This window comes from Oncorhynchus tshawytscha, linkage group LG07, assembly GCF_018296145.1.
Source record: "Oncorhynchus tshawytscha isolate Ot180627B linkage group LG07, Otsh_v2.0, whole genome shotgun sequence".
NCBI lineage: Eukaryota > Metazoa > Chordata > Actinopteri > Salmoniformes > Salmonidae > Oncorhynchus > Oncorhynchus tshawytscha.
This window is the reverse complement of record NC_056435.1, coordinates 40,983,023-41,000,333: the sequence shown is the minus strand read 5'-3', so window position 1 is coordinate 41,000,333 and position 17,311 is coordinate 40,983,023. Positions and strand designations below refer to the sequence as shown.

General features: G+C 44.4%; 1 protein-coding gene across 4 annotated transcripts in view; it reads right to left on the bottom strand.

Annotated features, from left to right (window-relative positions):
* Positions 1–4,878: 4,878 nt before the first annotated feature.
* foxp4 (forkhead box P4) overlaps positions 4,879–17,311 on the bottom strand; it is a 195,236-nt gene continuing 182,803 nt past the window's right edge. For all 4 annotated transcript variants that reach the window (XM_042324411.1, XM_042324412.1, XM_042324413.1 and 1 more), the window contains exons 15-18: positions 17,090–17,211; positions 12,740–12,806; positions 11,600–11,775; positions 4,879–11,525 (exon numbers count right to left, since the gene is read on the bottom strand). In XM_042324411.1, the coding sequence (XP_042180345.1) occupies positions 11,372–11,525; positions 11,600–11,775; positions 12,740–12,806; positions 17,090–17,211 (519 nt within the window). In that variant the 3' untranslated portion in view covers positions 4,879–11,371. The remainder of the gene's footprint in view (positions 11,526–11,599; positions 11,776–12,739; positions 12,807–17,089; positions 17,212–17,311) is intronic.

Below are 17,311 nucleotides of genomic sequence, written 5' to 3'. Positions count from 1 at the left end.
CGTTCACCTACAAGAGCCGGCTCCCAACGTTCACCTGCAAGAGCCGGCTCCCAACGTTCACCTAGAAGAGCCGGCTCCCAACGTTCACCTAGAAGAGCCGGCTCCCAACGTTCACCTACAAGAGCTGGCTCCCAACGTTCACCTACAAGAGCCGGCTCCCAACGTTCACCTAGAAGAGCCGGCTCCCAACGTTCACCTACAAGAGCCGGCTCCCAACGTTCACCTACAAGAGCCGGCTCCCAACGTTCACCTACAAGAGCCGGCTCCCAACGTTCACCTACAAGAGCCGGCTCCCAACGTTCACCTACAAGAGCCGGCTCCCAACGTTCACCTACAAGAGCCGGCTCCCAACGTTCACCTACAAGAGCCGGCTCCCAACGTTCACCTACAAGAGCCGGCTCCCAACGTTCACCTACAAGAACCGGCTCATATACAAACAGGTGTTACCTAAACCACTTATCTAACTTTAATTATATAAATTTTTCGGATAATGCACTTAAAAAATCACAGTGCAAGACATGTATAAATAACTATTGAACAAAGATACCTGCAGCACTTAATATGATAAATACATACACTTCAGCATTAGCAATACAGTATAGGAATCCAAGCTGGAAGCTTTACAAAAACTAAATGAACAAAAGAGAAAATCAAAAAGACATAATGGTAAAGAATGCCCTCGAGAGCTAAGCCAAGTGTTAATATACAATAATACATCATAACAGCCAAACCGGAGAAGGAACAGAAGTGTCTATGGAGATCTGTCAACATCATCAACGAATGTGAATCTACATCTTGATAAAACAGCTTGGCTTACAGGTGTACCTTAAAGGATGAGAATTCAAACATCATATATTTACTGAATGCAGCAGCGCTTCTTTCGTGAGAGTTTGGATCATGACAATAATAATAATAGTAATCAATCATTCCTTTGTAAGCTGTGAGCAAGTGAGGGTGTACACTAAGCTCTGTTTGTATTTGGACAGTATCTTTAGTTACCCATTTTGGAAACACACCCAAGGTCTCCACCCAATGGCTTTCACCAATCCAAACCTGGTCAAATCAGTGATTACCTCAAATCAAATCAAATCAAATTTTATTCTCAAGGAATGAAGGGAGGAAGGAAGTGGTTATACACCATAATATGTGAACAGACCCTGTGTGTCCTTTTGTTTTGTACCTTTATTTTACTAGGCACGTCAGTTAAAGAACAAATTCTTATTTTCAATGACAGCCTAGGAACAGTGGGTTAAACTGCCTTGTTCAGGGGCAGAACGACAGATTTTTATCTTGTCAGCTCAGGGATATGATCTTGCAACCTTTCAGTTACTAGTCCGACGCTCTAACTACTAGGCTACCTGCCGCCCTTCAGGCTGTGACTAGTTGAAAGGAAGGAATCATGTCTACAGTATGTAAACAGGCTCTGTGTCCTCCAGGCGATGTATTGAAGCTGTTTCGTCTGTTGTCTGGTTTGTTTACCCCTCCTGGTGGCCACACACTGTATCACAGCAACCGAAGCTGACCCGCTCACTCCAGGTAGAAATCACCCATAGGCACAGATCTAGGATCAGCTGTCCCTCCCGAATCCCTGACCTTTAACGGAGGTGAAACACAATACAGGGTAAGGGCAGAGAGAAGGCTGAGGATTTACTCACTGTTATCACTGTGATGTTTGAGAATGCAGACATAACATGAATTAATGAGCACTACAACAGAGGAAACAACAGGGTCAGCACTACAACAGAGGGAACAACAGGATGAGCACTACAACAGAGGAAACAACAGGGTGAGCACTACAACAGAGGGAACAACAGGGTGAGCACTACAACAGAGGAAACAACAGGGTGAGCACTACAACAGAGGAAACAACAGGGTGAGCACTACAACAGAGGAAACAACAGGGTGAGCACTACAACAGAGGAAACAACAGGGTGAGCACTACAACAGAGGAAAAAACAGGGTGAGCACTACAACATAGGAAACAACAGGGTGAGCACTACAACATAGGAAACAACAGGGTGAGCACTACAACAGAGGAAACAACAGGGTGAGCACTACGACAGAGGAAACAACAGGGTGAGCACTACAACAGAGGAAACAACAGGGTGAGGACTACAACAGAGGAAACAACAGGGTGAGCACTACAACAGAGGAAAAACAGGGTGAGCACTACAACAGAGGAAACAACAGGGTGAGCACTACAACAGAGGAAACAACAGGGTGAGGACTACAACAGAGGAAACAACAGGGTGAGCACTACAACAGAGGAAACAACAGGGTGAGCACTACAACAGAGGAAAAAACAGGGTGAGCACTACAACAGAGGAAACAACAGGGTGAGCACTACAACAGAGGAAACAACAGGGTGAGCACTGAGAGGAAACACAGGGTGAGCACTACAGAGGAAACAACAGGGTGAGCACTACAACAGAGGAAACAACAGGTGAGCACTACAACAGAGGAAACAACAGGGTGAGCACTACAACAGAGGAAACAACAGGGTGAGCACTACAACAGAGGAAACAACAGGGTGAGCACTACAACAGAGGAAACAACAGGGTGAGCACTACAACAGAGGAAACAACAGGGTGAGCACGACAACAGAGGAAACAACAGGGTGAGCATTACAAAGAGGAAACAACAGGGTGAGCACTACAACAGAGGAAACAACAGGGTGAGCACTACAACAGAGGAAACAACAGGGTGAGCACTACAACAGAGGAAACAACAGGGTGATTATTACAACAGAGGAAACAACAGGGTGAGCACTACAACAGAGGAAACAACAGGGTGAGCACTACAACAGAGGAAAAAACAGGGTGAGCACTACAACAGAGGAAAAACAGGGTGAGCACTACAACAGAGGAAAAAACAGGGTGAGCACTACAACAGAGGAAACAACAGGGTGAGCACTACAACAGAGGAAACAACAGGGTGAGCACTACAACAGAGGAAAAAACAGGGTGAGCACTACAACAGAGGAAACAACAGGGTGAGCATTACAAAGAGGAAACAACAGGGTGAGCACTACAACAGAGGAAACAACAGAGTGAGCACTACAACAGAGGAAACAACAGGGTGAGCACTACAACAGAGGAAACAACAGGGTGAGCACTACAACAGAGGAAACAACAGGGTGAGCACTACAACAGAGGAAACAACAGGGTGAGCACTACAACAGTGGAAAAAACAGGGTGAGCACTACAACAGAGGAAACAACAGGGTGAGCATTACAAAGAGGAAACAACAGGGTGAGCACTACAACAGAGGAAACAACAGAGTGAGCACTACAACAGAGGAAGCAACAGGGTGAGCACTACAACAGAGGAAACAACAGGGTGATTATTACAACAGAGGAAACAACAGGGTGAGCACTACAACAGAGGAAACAACAGGGTGAACACTACAACAGAGGAAACAACAGGGTGAGCACTACAACATAGGAAACAACAGGGTGAGCACTACAACAGAGGAAAAAACAGGGTGAGCACTACAACAGAGGAAAAAACAGGGTGAGCACTACAACAGAGGAAACAACAGGGTGATTATTACAACAGAGGAAACAACAGGGTGAGCACTACAACATAGGAAACAACAGGGTGAGCACTACAACAGAGGAAACAACAGGGTGAGCACTACAACAGAGGAAACAACAGGGTGAGCACTACAACATAGGAAACAACAGGGTGAGCACTACAACAGAGGAAACAACAGGGTGAGCACTACAACAGAGGAAACAACAGGGTGAGCACTACAACAGAGGAAACAACAGGGTGAGCACTACAACAGAGGAAAAAACAGGGTGAGCACTACAACATAGGAAACAACAGGGTGAGCACTACAACAGAGGAAACAACAGGGTGAGCACTACAACAGAGGAAACAGCAGGGTGAGCACTACAACAGAGGAAACAACAGGGTGAGCACTACAACAGAGGAAACAACAGGGTGAGCACTACAACAGAGGAAACAACAGGGTGAGCACTACAACAGAGGAAACAACAGGGTGAGCACTACAACAGAGGAAACAACAGGGTGAGCACTACAACAGAGGAAACAACAGGGTGAGCACTACGTCACACAGTCAAAGTGGTGAATATGATTTGACAAATGTCATCAGCTAAATGAGATGGCGAGACTGGTAGAGGATCGAAGTCTCTCACCAGACACACTCCATACCTCTACTATTCCAGATGTTTCCCTTGACTCACACACCACACACACATTGGGACCGCTGCTCCCACACTCTCTCCCTTTCCTCAATCAGGCTGGAGTGATGAGTGAGTCCACCTACAGTATGTGTGTATTGGGTGAGTGTGTATTGTGGGAAGATGTATTGTGGGAGTGTGTATTGCGCGAGTGTGTATTGCGCGAGTGTGTATTGTGCGAGTGTGTGTTGTATGAGTATGTATTGGGTGAGTGTGTATTGCGGGAGTGTGTATTGTGTGAGTATGTATTGGGATTGTGTGTATTGTGTGTGTGTGTATTGTGTGAGTGTGTATTGTGTGTGTGTATTGTGTGAGTGTGTATAGTGTGAGTGTGCTCCTTGCCAGGAGTCTGTTTGTTCTGAGGCCTCGCCCTGTCTGCCACTCTTATTCAAAGCACATTTCCCTCCTCTCTCTCTCTCTCTCTCTCTCTGATACACACAATATAGCTCTTTCTAAATCTCAGGAGGAATTGGTGAAACATTGGTGAGCTGGGGAGAAAGGTGGGGAAGGGGGAGAGTAGGGCCAAGGGGATGGTGGATACAGCTATGGTGTGGGGCAGGTGTATGAGGCATTTGACTGCACTACAGAGCCATCTCTTTATCTCTAGGAATCGCGTGTGTAAAACCAGTGGCACATCTGGACAGATAAAGAACACCACGCTGACACAGTCAGACAGTGTAATAAGTATTTTATTGCATTTTATAATGCCATTGTCAATAATTAGTACAGATTACATGCAACTAGACCTACTGTACAGCTGTTTTATTGTCTGCATGGACAGACACAAGAAGATTCAGGTTACAAATACACAGATATATGTGTGTGTTTTATACAGCATGAGGAAAGGACAGTGACTGGCATTACATGGCCACCCAGGGAAGGGGGAAAGGGCAGTGACTGGCATTACATGGCCACCCAGGGAAGGGGGAAAGGGCAGTGACTGGCATTACATGGCCACCCAGGGAAGAGGGAAAGGGCAGTGACTGGCATTACATGGCCACCCAGGGAAGAGGGAAAGGGCAGTGACTGGCATTACATGGCCACCCAGGGAATGGGGAAAGGGCAGTGACTGGCATTACATGGCCACCCAGGGAAGGGGGAAAGGGCAAAGGTCTCAGTGGCAAAGTCGCCTTTTTTTAAACCTCTTTTAGACCATCTTAAAAACCACCGCCTGCTCCTACTTTACCTATTCCCCTGGGTCACACTTTCAAAAAATGAAGAAACAGAACAAAATAAAAAGATAAAAGAGAGGTAAACAGAAACTAAGTAATGTTACAGAGAGTCACTGAATGTACACACATTCCTAAGATACAACCAGAGGACAGCTGAATGTACACACATTCCTAAGATACAACCAGAGGACAGCTGAAGTGGTAGTTCCATTTTTTGGGGGGGCTGTGAAGTTCATGATAACATGGGCAACTGTCCTTTAAGTTCCCTTTTCCTCAACATGACACCTAAGAGCTGTCCAATCATAGAGCAGGGGCGGGGCCAATTAGGTCCCTGGAGTCACTAATGATCCAATAGGAAGAGTGCTTGTCCAAGAGATGATAGCGATGGTGATAGCGAAGAATGGTTTGAGGTATGGGAAGTAGCTTGTGGTAGATTAGTGCCTGGGGTTGGTTTGGTTACGGTTGTGGTTATGGTTGTGGTGGTCTGTTAGCTTGTAAGCCATGGCCACTCACAACACCTTTGGTTAGGATTCTAATTGGACAAATGCCATCAGGTGTTTGATTGAGGGCCACGCCCAGTTGTCTTATTGAGTGATTGACCGCTGTAAGTTAAAGGTCATCAAAGGAATGACTGTGGTCAGGGGTCAGAGGACACATATTGGCACATAAAGGACCCACAACATCACCTTTACATTGGTCCATCTTTAAAAGCAAGAGAGGGTCTACATATTTTCTTCAATTATTTTCCTCTTTCTCTCATTTTTTCTGAGGTTTTGGTCCTGTCTTAGAGAAAAGTCCTTCTGAGGTATCATCAATACATAATGAAGTCAACTTTTTGTTTTACTGTTGTTTTTCTTTTTCTTTCCTTAAAAATGCAGTACAGAGACAAAAGGTATCAAAATAGACCTAGCTAAGATAAATATACAAACAGCTGTTACCTAAACCACTTATCTAACTTTAATTCTTTTATTTTTTTGAGATAATACACTTAAAAAATCATCGTCCCAGACGTTTTATGAAGAAAACGAGAAAAAAAAGAAAGGAATAACTATTGAACAAAGATACCTGCAGCACTTAATATGATAAATACATACACTTCAGCATTAGCAATACAGTATAGGAATCCAAGCTGGAAGCTTTACAAAAACTAAATGAACAAAAGAGAAAATCAAAAAGACATAATGGTAAAGAATGCCCTCGAGAGCTAAGCCAAGTGTTAATATACAATAATACATCATAACAGCCAAACCGGAGAAGGAACAGAAGTGTCTATGGAGATCTGTCAACATCATCAACGAATGTGAATCTACATCTTGATAAAACAGCTTGGCTTACAGGTGTACCTTAAAGGATGAGAATTCAAACATCATATATTTACTGAATGCAGCAGCGCCTCTTTCGTGAGAGTTTGGATCATAACAATAATAGTAGTAGTAATCATTCATTCCTTTGTAAGCTGTTATTATTGTCCGTCTCCCAGCAAGCTCTGTGTTTGTCTTTGGATAGTATCTTTAGTTACTCAGAGCCTCTCCTCAGCTGTCTGAACCAAGGGGCCAACAGGGGCCCGGCTCCTAGTGACATGGGCCACTATTCACCGTGAAGGGCCAGCTCCATGTCACAGGGCTTTAATTCCCAGCTCTGAGGCTTATTGACTGATACTAAGGGCCCTTTCGACTGAACACTGACTACAGCCGGTGAGTGTGTTTCCTTTATCGCTGCCATCTTAAAGCTGTTCTCTCCATTCATGTGTAGTGTGGGCCGCTGGCGTGTGGCGGGCACTAGTGTGTGTGTGGCCCAATGGCGGGTGCAGGGCACTCATACATTCTGCCCATCATCACTCCTGACAACCAGCTTCCTGCCCCATTGAGTCGCAGCTAACGACCGGACTATCATTGGCTGCCGGCAAAGCCGGCTCATAAATATGCGTGCATACAATTAGAGCACCCAGTTAAGAGGCTGTTCGCGGAGTTTTATGATAATGGTCAGTACAGAGAGAGCCAATAATACACAGCTGAGAGTAGACCTTTTAAACATGGTGACTACTTCACTCTTCACTCTTAGGAGAACGCACCAGTTATCTGGTGTTTTAGGAGAGGTAGTCTATCTTTAACGGGGTGTAATGTTGTTGTAACGTCTCTTTGTTTTTGCGCTCACGCTCATGAATTTGGAGTTCAGATAGCCAGACAAGCTTTTTCAGACCTACTTAATGTGTATTAACAGTAAGCTGTGTTTTGGTATATTTCACTATTATTATTGAGGAAGATATTATTTTTTTAAAACCTGACATATTTCTGGTCTCCAATCTCCCATTTGCTTTTATTGTGAACCATTTTGAAAAGGAGGTAGTGTTATTTTTGGTTTTTACTCTCGGTGTCCCTCTCCCACTTTGTTTGTTATAAATCAGTCTGATGACGTGAAGCATCACAACGCTACTTATACAGGAAACAGTGCTGTTTTACACAGGAAGTCAATACAAAGACTCCTTTATTAAAAAACAAAGAAAATGGTGCCAAGAGTTGATTTGACAAAACTGTTCCCGAATGTTGTTTTAGAAAAAAGACATAAGTTGACATGTCCCTTGGTGTGCTCCTTTCACATTGGTATGATTTTGTCATTTGTCAGTTGTTCTCTCTTTGCTGTAAATATCACAAATGGTCATAATGGTATGTCTGTTCTGAAAAACCCTCCGTTTGTCTACTGATGTGATGTTTGGAATGGCAGCCAGCTTCAAACAGTCTCTATCACAACTACTCACAGACTAGGGGATTATGAACGTGTTTCTATAGCAATGTGAGAGCAAGAAGACATTATAAGAGCGAAACATTATCATTTTGTTCCTATTTATTATAACACCTGTCCTTTTTGGTATTTGTTAAACTGTTGTGTCTACTAGACTATACTGTAGGTGAGGAGTAAAGAAAGTACATTAAGTAAACTGTTCACTGCTAGACAATGGGACTTTTGGTCCTATTCAATCAAACCGGGAGCCGGGTCAGAAAAATGACATTCTCCTGCATAGCACAAAGGGATGTTTGAATGAGTTTCACAATGAAAATATTGTTTTGGTTGAGGAAATTAATCAAAACATGCATTATTACAGTGCAATAAAAATGTATTTTTTGTTTTACAAGGTTTCCCAGTTAATGACAACTGACAACAGCCCACTTCTTTTTTTTTGCTGGCTTCTAGCGTCACATAAAGGTATATAAATGTTGTGTTCAAGTGCCTAATGAGGGTAAGATAATTATTTGTCATCTTTAACCCTGAATCCCATCTTAGGCTTGCCTACAGCAGAGCCTGTCATAGGGTTGTGTTTGAAACACAGGTAGCCTGAGCATGGAGAGATAGAGATTTAAATCCTAAGTGCTTTCTTTCTTTATCTAAGGAACTGCAAAAGTGTTGTTTGTTAATACTGTTTTTGGCCTTCAACCATAGCATGCCTAATGTTAGTCATCATTTGCACCAGTTAAACATATGTAAAAAAGATTTTAACATCACCAAATTCTATTTAGCATTTTATACTTTGGTTTTTGGAATGGTCAGTACTGTCATGAACAAATTCAACGTAAGAGTTACGATAATACAATAATAATTTAAATGTCAGATGTTTATTGTCTTTTGGCCAGTTCTTTAGAGGAAAAACTCAAAAGGGGAAAAATAAACTACAGGGTTTTTGGTTTTCTACACATTTCTTTGGTTACCTGTAACAAAAATAAAAGGGGAGAAAAAGCAGAAAATACATCAAAAATAATGTGTTTAAATTTGGTATGGCACTGCAGAGAAGGTAATGCTTTTATGCTCACTGAAAACAAAAGATTTTAAATCTCACGTGCTATTCCTTTGAGTTCAACTCACACAGTGAATTGCAGACAGCTTCTATACAGTAACTACAGTAACAATAGAACTTTGAAATGAAACTGAGCAGAGTTGCCACGTTTTGGTGTCCCACACAAAGAATCCCCCCTTACTTCTTTTACATTTTGCACACACTTCCGGGCAGAAATTTGTGGGATGAGGTATTCTCTGACTGCCATAATGTCTTTTTTCAAGCATTGCTTTGTATCACAGCTGATGTTTCTCAACTAACTACGAGAAGATAAAATAAAAAGGAATGAAAGTTAGTTAAAAAGGAATAATACAAATGGATGATAATGTTGGGATTATTGGTGAGTGTTCTCAGGAGCTGAGGCCCTCGATCCTAAGTGCTATTCTCAATCTCCTGCCATCTAAACTGGCAAACCCAGACACACAGAAAGGTATTCATGGTGGGCTGGGCTATGGGGAATTTTGGGACAATACTGCACTTTCTTTGCCACCAATGCTAGTTTGGAATGGTGTGAACAAGCAGAGTTAATAAAAACTAAAAACAAAAGAAACAATGCATTTTTACAAAATACACTTTGAAACAGAATTATATCACCATGGAAATATGAATCGTAAAAAATAAATGAAGATAACATCAAAGAAAGAAGGAAGTGAAAAAGCCACCACTTTTTGGATATAAAATGTTTTGTATTCCATAATCATAAACTATTTTAGTCAGATATCTCTGTGTGGATGATCTCTACTTCCTCCCTCTCTTTCTCTCTCTCTCTCAGGTTGGCCTGTGCCCATCACTATCACACATGAAGGAGGAGTTAAGCACCAAACGGTCTTTTTGGGGGGGGGACAATGTCTTCTTTTATTGTTTGTCATAATGAGTAAAGAGAGTCTTGTCTGGCTTGGGCAGAGAATGGCTAGAGAGTGGGCATAGGGCAGAGAATGGCTAGAGAGTGGGCATAGGGCAGAGAATGGCTAGAGAGTGGGCATAGGGCAGAGAATGGCTAGAGAGTGGGCATAGGGCAGAGAATGGCTAGAGAGTGGGCATAGGGCAGAGAATGGCTAGAGAGTGGGCATAGGGCAGAGAATAGCTAGAGAGTGGGCATAGGGCAGAGAATAGCTAGAGAGTGGGCATAGGGCAGAGAATAGCTAGAGAGTGGGCATAGGGCAGAGAATAGCTAGAGAGTGGGCATAGGGCAGAGAATAGCTAGAGAGTGGGCATAGGGCAGAGAATAGCTAGAGAGTGGGCATAGGGCAGAGAATAGCTAGAGAGTGGGCATAGGGCAGAGAATAGCTAGAGAGTGGGCATAGGGCAGAGAATGGCTAGAGAGTGGGCATAGGGCAGAGAATAGCTAGAGAGTGGGCATAGGGCAGAGAATAGCTAGAGAGTGGGCATAGGGCAGAGAATAGCTAGAGAGTGGGCATAGGGCAGAGAATAGCTAGAGTGGGCATAGGGCAGAGAATAGCTAGAGAGTGGGCATAGGGCAGAATCCTGCAATCCAGTCTCAGTCCCACCTATGGATCACTGACTGGTTTGTAAGCTTGGTTTCCGATGAGAAACCAAGTGTGAGAAGTGTGAGAAGGTGGTGTAATCCTTGAGAAAACCACTGTTCTTCCTTCCATCTCAAAGCCCAGCAGTTATTTCAGGCAAAAGAAGAAAAGAAAAACAAACTAACATGACCGGAGAAGAGGAGGAGAGTTATACACCTCCTGGTGACTGTTCCAAACAATATATACACATGATCTGATGTGTGTCTCTCCACACTCTCTCACACACCTGTATGTATATTGTAGTGGTGTGAACATCAAACTACCAGCACTAAAGGACTGTAGGGCGGGCAGACCATCTGTGTGAATCAACAGGGAGAGGAGAGGGGACCCTCCCTCCATATCACCACTGAGAGCTGTCTCTCTGACAAGGAGGGGGTGAGGTGGGTGAAAATGTGTGGGAATAAAGCAATGCTCCAGAGTGTTATTTTTGCGTCGGTATGTAATGGAGGTCTAACCCTGTTTGTCAATGTTGTTGGTTTCTTGCTTTATAAAAATCATGATCTTTATCTTTTTTTTTTAATCTCTATCTTGTTTTTTTACGTGGTCATCATTTCGCTTCACTCCAATGGAGCGGGCGGGATTAAACCTCAAAGTCCCGTCCACTGGTTCAGCTCATCCAATCCTACTCCAGCTCCTCGGTGGGAAGCTCATCATCCAAATCGCGGTCATCGCGATCGCTAGGCAATGCCATGTTCTGAGTGACAGTTGCCATGAGCGACATGGAGCGGCTGTCCTCCTCGATCTCAGTGGGCTCCTCCTTCACATGGACCTGGTGTCTGAAAGGCAGAGGGACGCGTTAGAGAAAGACAGAGAAAGAGAGAGGGAGTGTGTTTGTGTGTGTGTGTCTTACCCATACTGCTGTGGGCTGAGTGTAGGGCTGCAGCTGCCGTTGCTGTTGACCTGTTCCACAGTGGAGCTGACATCATCATGACCCATCCCATGCAGCATGTTGAGGCTGGCGGCAGATGAGGGGTTAACCAGGCCCTGGCTGTTCAGTAGAGTTAAACTGCTCTCTGCAAGGGCCGCCTGACACACACACACACACAGGAACACACAGATTTACATTAAAGGACACTCACATACATCACAATTGACTTCAAGTACTTATGGATCCACAAATAAACTTTGTGAGCAAGAAGAACCCGTGTATTTATTCAGTAACACAGATGCTTTGACTGTTTAGTCCTGTTGAGTACTTGCTGAGCATTTCGCTGCACCGTTTTAACCTGCTTTAAACTGAGTATGTGACGAATAAACGTTGATTTGATAATCAGTCATGCTGAAGACTGAAGCAGTGTTGCCTGGATGTCTAACTCTTCAGGATTACCACATACAACCACTAGGGGGCTCCTGCACACTACACTTCACTGCTCAAGGGTTTAGTGGCGTATGTGTGTGTGTGTGTGTGTGTGTGTATGTGTATGTGTATGTGTATGTGTATGTGTATGTGTGTGTGTGTGTGTGTGTGTGTGTGTGTGGGGTGGGGAGCGGGTGGGTGGGTTAGAGGGTAGAGAGAGAGTGAAAGTGAGAGACCATTCATTGCTGGTTGGTTTGCCCAGGGAGTGTGTGCATGTGATAGGAGTGACTGAAATTGATTTTCTAGGACAGGCACAAATTTCATGCAGTGACCTTAATTGACAAATAGTTGATGCTATAAGTCATCTGAGTCATAGTCGGATGGAGTAAAGGTGTATGTCTACAATGGTTCTTCCTTTAAAAGTTTGGAGCTTTTATGCTGCGACCGTTTGTGGTAAATTTGCTGCAAATTGCGTCATTCTGGCAACAATGGCTGACACTTAAATAATGTGCCACAGAATTCTGCGGCACCTCGCCAGCTGTGCTGCAGTATGTTAAAGGAAGAACCACTGTACGTCTGTGTGTTGGGAAGTGTGTGTGTGCATGTGGGAAGGAGTGTTCTGGACGTGTGCACGTGTCACTAACTAGCCTAACTTGCTAACTAGTGTGTGTGTGTGTAGGTGTGTACACTAACCTGGTAGCTGGCGTTTAGAGAACCGAAGCCCAGGCCTGAAATCATATTCTTCACCAGAGTAGGACTCCTAGAGAGAGAGCGAAAGAGAAGGGGGAGAAAGAAATAGGTGGAGATTAGAATGAAACACATCTCACGTATACTGGGAAGATGCAGTGAAATGTGTTGTTTTTACAGGGTCAGCCACAGAGCAGCACGTAGCCTAGCGGTTAAGAGGGTCGGGCCAGTAACCGAAAGGTTTTTCACCTTGTTGGCTAAGGTATTCGAACCAGCAACCTTTCAGTTACTGGCCCGACACTCGAACCGCTAGCCTACCTGCTGCCCACATGTTGAGTGCATGTGTGTAAAGGAGCAGCTGCAGCCAAAAACAACTTACAAATGTAACAAATGCACCCGCTACACACACAAGCATACACACATACTGTAAACAGATGCTGTTAACACACCCACAACAGCGGTTCCCAGTCTCTGATATCTGCTGTGCAGGCATGTGTGTATTTAAGTGTGTGTGTGTTTGATTGTGTAATATGGCCTGATTTCTCTGGCAGTTGGAATTGAAAATCTTGTTACACATGTTAACAAGCCTCTGTCTTCTGTGTGTGAAGATTTGTTGACACACGCTTCACGCTAACAAACCTCTCTCCACCCTGCATCATAGACAGCAGCACAGTAATGGTGTCCACAAATACGTAGAATGGGAAACACACACATTCACACATTTAGATATGAAACACACACACTGACAGAGCAGGCCTTTAAATTTGACTCCTGAGTTAATCCCTTGGTAATAATTAGGGGTGAACATATCGGAATGTCTAGTTTAACGCCCCGATGTGCAAAACCGCTGTCAAAGCTGACGTGCATACCTAGACTCAGCAACAACAAAAAACGTCCCTTTTTCAGGACCCTGTCTTTCAAAGATAATTTGTAAAAATCCAAATAACTTCACAGATCTTCATTGTAAAGGGTTTAAACACTGTTTCCCATGCTTGTTCAATGAACCATAAACAATTAATGAACATGCACTTATGGAGCAGTCGTTAACAGCTTACAGACGGTAGGCACTTAAGTCACAGTTATGAAAACTTAGGACACTAAAGAGGCCTTTCTACTGACTCTGAAAAACACCAAAAGAAAGATTCCCGGGGTCACTTCTCATCTGCGTGAATGTGTCTTAGGCATGCTGCAAGGAGGCCTGAGTACTGCAGATGTGGCCAGGGCAATAAATTGAAATGTCCATACTGTGAGACGCCTAAGACAGCGCTACAGGGAGACAGGACAGACAGCTGATCGTCCTCGCAGGGACAGACCACGTGTAACAGCACCTGCACAGGATCGGTACATCTGAACATCACACCTGCGGGACAGGTACAGGATGGCAACAACAACTGCCCGAGTTACACCAGGAATGCACAATCCCTCCATCAGTGCTCAGACTGTCCACAATAGGCTGAGAGAGGCTAGACTGAGGGCTTGTAGGTCTGTTGTAAGGCAGGTCCTCACCAGACATCACCGGCAACAACGACGCCTATGGGCACAAACCCACCATCGCTGGACCAGACAGGACTGGTAAAAAGTGCTCTTCACTGACGAGTCACGGTTTTGTCTCACCAGGGGTGATCATCGGATTTGAGTTTATCGTCGAAGGAATGAGCGTTACCCCCGAGGCCTGTACTCTGGAGCGGGATCAATTTGGAGGTGGAGGGTCCGACATGGTCTGGGGCGGTGTGTCACAGCATCATCGGACTGAGCCTGTTGTCATTTTAGGCAGTCTCAATGCTGTGCGTTACAGGGAAGACATCCTCCTCCCTCATGTGGTACCCTTCCTGCAGGCTCATCCTGACATCACTGCCATTAGCTTCACAACATACATACTATGGAACATTGTTTGGGTCTTTACGTGTAAGAAAAGATACAGTAGCACTGTCAAAGCTGTACAAAACATTCTGCAAACAAGAAAACACCGGCCACGAATGATGTGTTTACAATACTGTGTTGGTACTAAAGCATCATTTGTTTGACCAAAACTTCTGGTGTAGCTAGGTTTAGCTTGGTACCTAGCTAGCACCAACACAACCAGCCCAAAAACAATGACCAGTAGAACCTGCAGTCATTTTCATTATTCTTAGCAATGATTTAAGAATCCTGTGAGATATAGTAGCTAGGTTGCCACTTGTTGTTTGCCTATTGAAATTGAACAGTTCAATAAATAGCTAGCCAGCTACTTAACCCTGTTGCCCAAAGCTAATGTTATAAGCAGCCAGTTAGCTTCATCTGGCTATTGAGGCTCAACCGCACCAGGTTATGTGTTAAGCTAGCCACGGTAATGATTAGGCACAATAGTGGAATTTGTGGTTTGCCTTCAAAATAAAAGTATGCCATTGACAGTAATGCAAATGAATACAAATAGTAGAATTATGCCATACTTCTATTTTGAAGGCTAACCGCAAAGTCCACAATTGCAGCTAATCCTTATTGTGGCTAGCTTCACATAGATGGGTCCGACCCCCAATAATCAAATAAGAACTGTCTTATAAATGAGGGTTATTTAGATGATGACACCTATCTATATATTTAGCTAACTAACTATAGCTACTGAAACAGATTATGTCGTTCTGCTATGTTTTTGGGGAAGAACATTGTTTGCATTCATCAGCTAGCTAGTTTAAAAAAAATGACCAGCACTGTAGGTGCGCGAGACAACTTTACCAGCATCATAGCATACGTATCGATGAACCGTTGTGACATATGAAATACTAATAACTACGTACAAAATGTATGAACCCTTTAAATGATTATGTGAGGTGCAGTCATATTCAGGTTCTGATTGGTCAACAAGCTTATTTGACATGTCAAATAGTGTTAAATAGTATATTTTTTGACACGCAAAGACTCAAACGGCGTTCCATAGAAATCCTGGTTGAGAATGAAATGACTGAGCGACGAAACAGCACAGCAAGTAAGTGAAAGAAATAGGTTTTGAAGATGTTTTACTGGTAATGGGGACATACGTAAATGCCAACAAAATAACTTTTTGGTCAGTGAGGTTTGTGTAACCTTTATTTAACTAGGCAAGTCAGTTAAGAACAAATTCTTATTTACAATGACGGCCTACCCCGGCCAAACCCGGACGAAGCTGGGCCAATTGTGTGCCGACCTATTACACCTCTTGCACTGAGATGCAGTGCCTTAGACTGCTGTGTCCATGTGTGTGTGTTAACTATTTAACTGTACTAGAATTCTTAAAAGTCTGCTAAAATTAGAAATATACATTTTAAATATCGGTTATCGGTATCAGGTTTTTTTTGGCAAGGAAAATATCGGATATCGGTAAGGGCCAAAAATGTAATATCAGTGCATCACTAGTAATAATGACACAATTATACATGCCAACACCTATAACCTCACACACACATCACCCACACACACTTATCATCATAGCCAGGGTAGGCAGGCAGGCAGATTCATTTGGGAGATAAATGTGTGTGAGGAGAGCCAGGGTGGGCAGGCAGACAGATAAATGTGTGTGATGAGAGCCAGGGTGGGCAGGCAGGCAGATAAATGTGTGTGATGAGAGCCAGGGTGGGCAGGCAGGCAGATAAATGTGTGTGATGAGAGCCAGGGTGGGCAGGCAGACAGATAAATGTGTGTGATGAGAGCCAGGGTGGGCAGGCAGACAGATACATGTGTGTGAGGAGAGCCAGGGTGGGCAGGCACGCAGATAAATGTGTGTGATGAGAGCCAGGGTGGGCAGGCAGACAGATAAATGTGTGTGATGAGAGCCAGGGTGGGCAGGCAGGCAGATAAATGTGTGTGATGAGAGCCAGGGTGGGCAGGCAGACAGATAAATGTGTGTGATGAGAGCCAGGGTGGGCAGGCACGCAGATAAATGTGTGTGATGAGAGCCAGGGTGGGCAGGCAGACAGATAAATGTGTGTGAGGAGAGCCAGGGTGGGCAGGCAGACAGATACATGTGTGTGAGGAGAGCCAGGGTGGGCAGGCAGACAGATAAATGTGTGTGAGGAGAGCCAGGGTGGGCAGGCAGGCAGATAAATGTGTGTGATGAGAGCATGTGTGTGATGAGAGCCAGGGTGGGCAGGCAGACAGATAAATGTGTGTGATGAGAGCCAGGGTGGGCAGGCAGGCAGATAAATGTGTGTGATGAGAGCCAGGGTGGGCAGGCAGACAGATAAATGTGTGTGAGGAGAGCCAGGGTGGGCAGGCAGGCAGATAAATGTGTGTGATGAGAGCATGTGTGTGATGAGAGCCAGGGTGGGCAGGCAGACAGATAAATGTGTGTGAGGAGAGCCAGGTTGGGCAGGCAGACAGATAATGTGTGTGATGAGTTTGTACCCGGTCATCTTTGGTGGTCTTCTCTTTTGGTATTCCACTTCGTCCACCGTCCACACGGCCCCCTTCACGTTCTCCACCCTCACAAAACACTTATGCAGACTCAGGTTGTGGCGCACAGCATTCTAAATGGAGGGAAAGAGAGAGACGAGAGAGGGAGATAGAGATACAGAGGGAGAGAGAGACGAGAGGGAGATAGAGACACAGGGGGAGAGAGAGACGAGA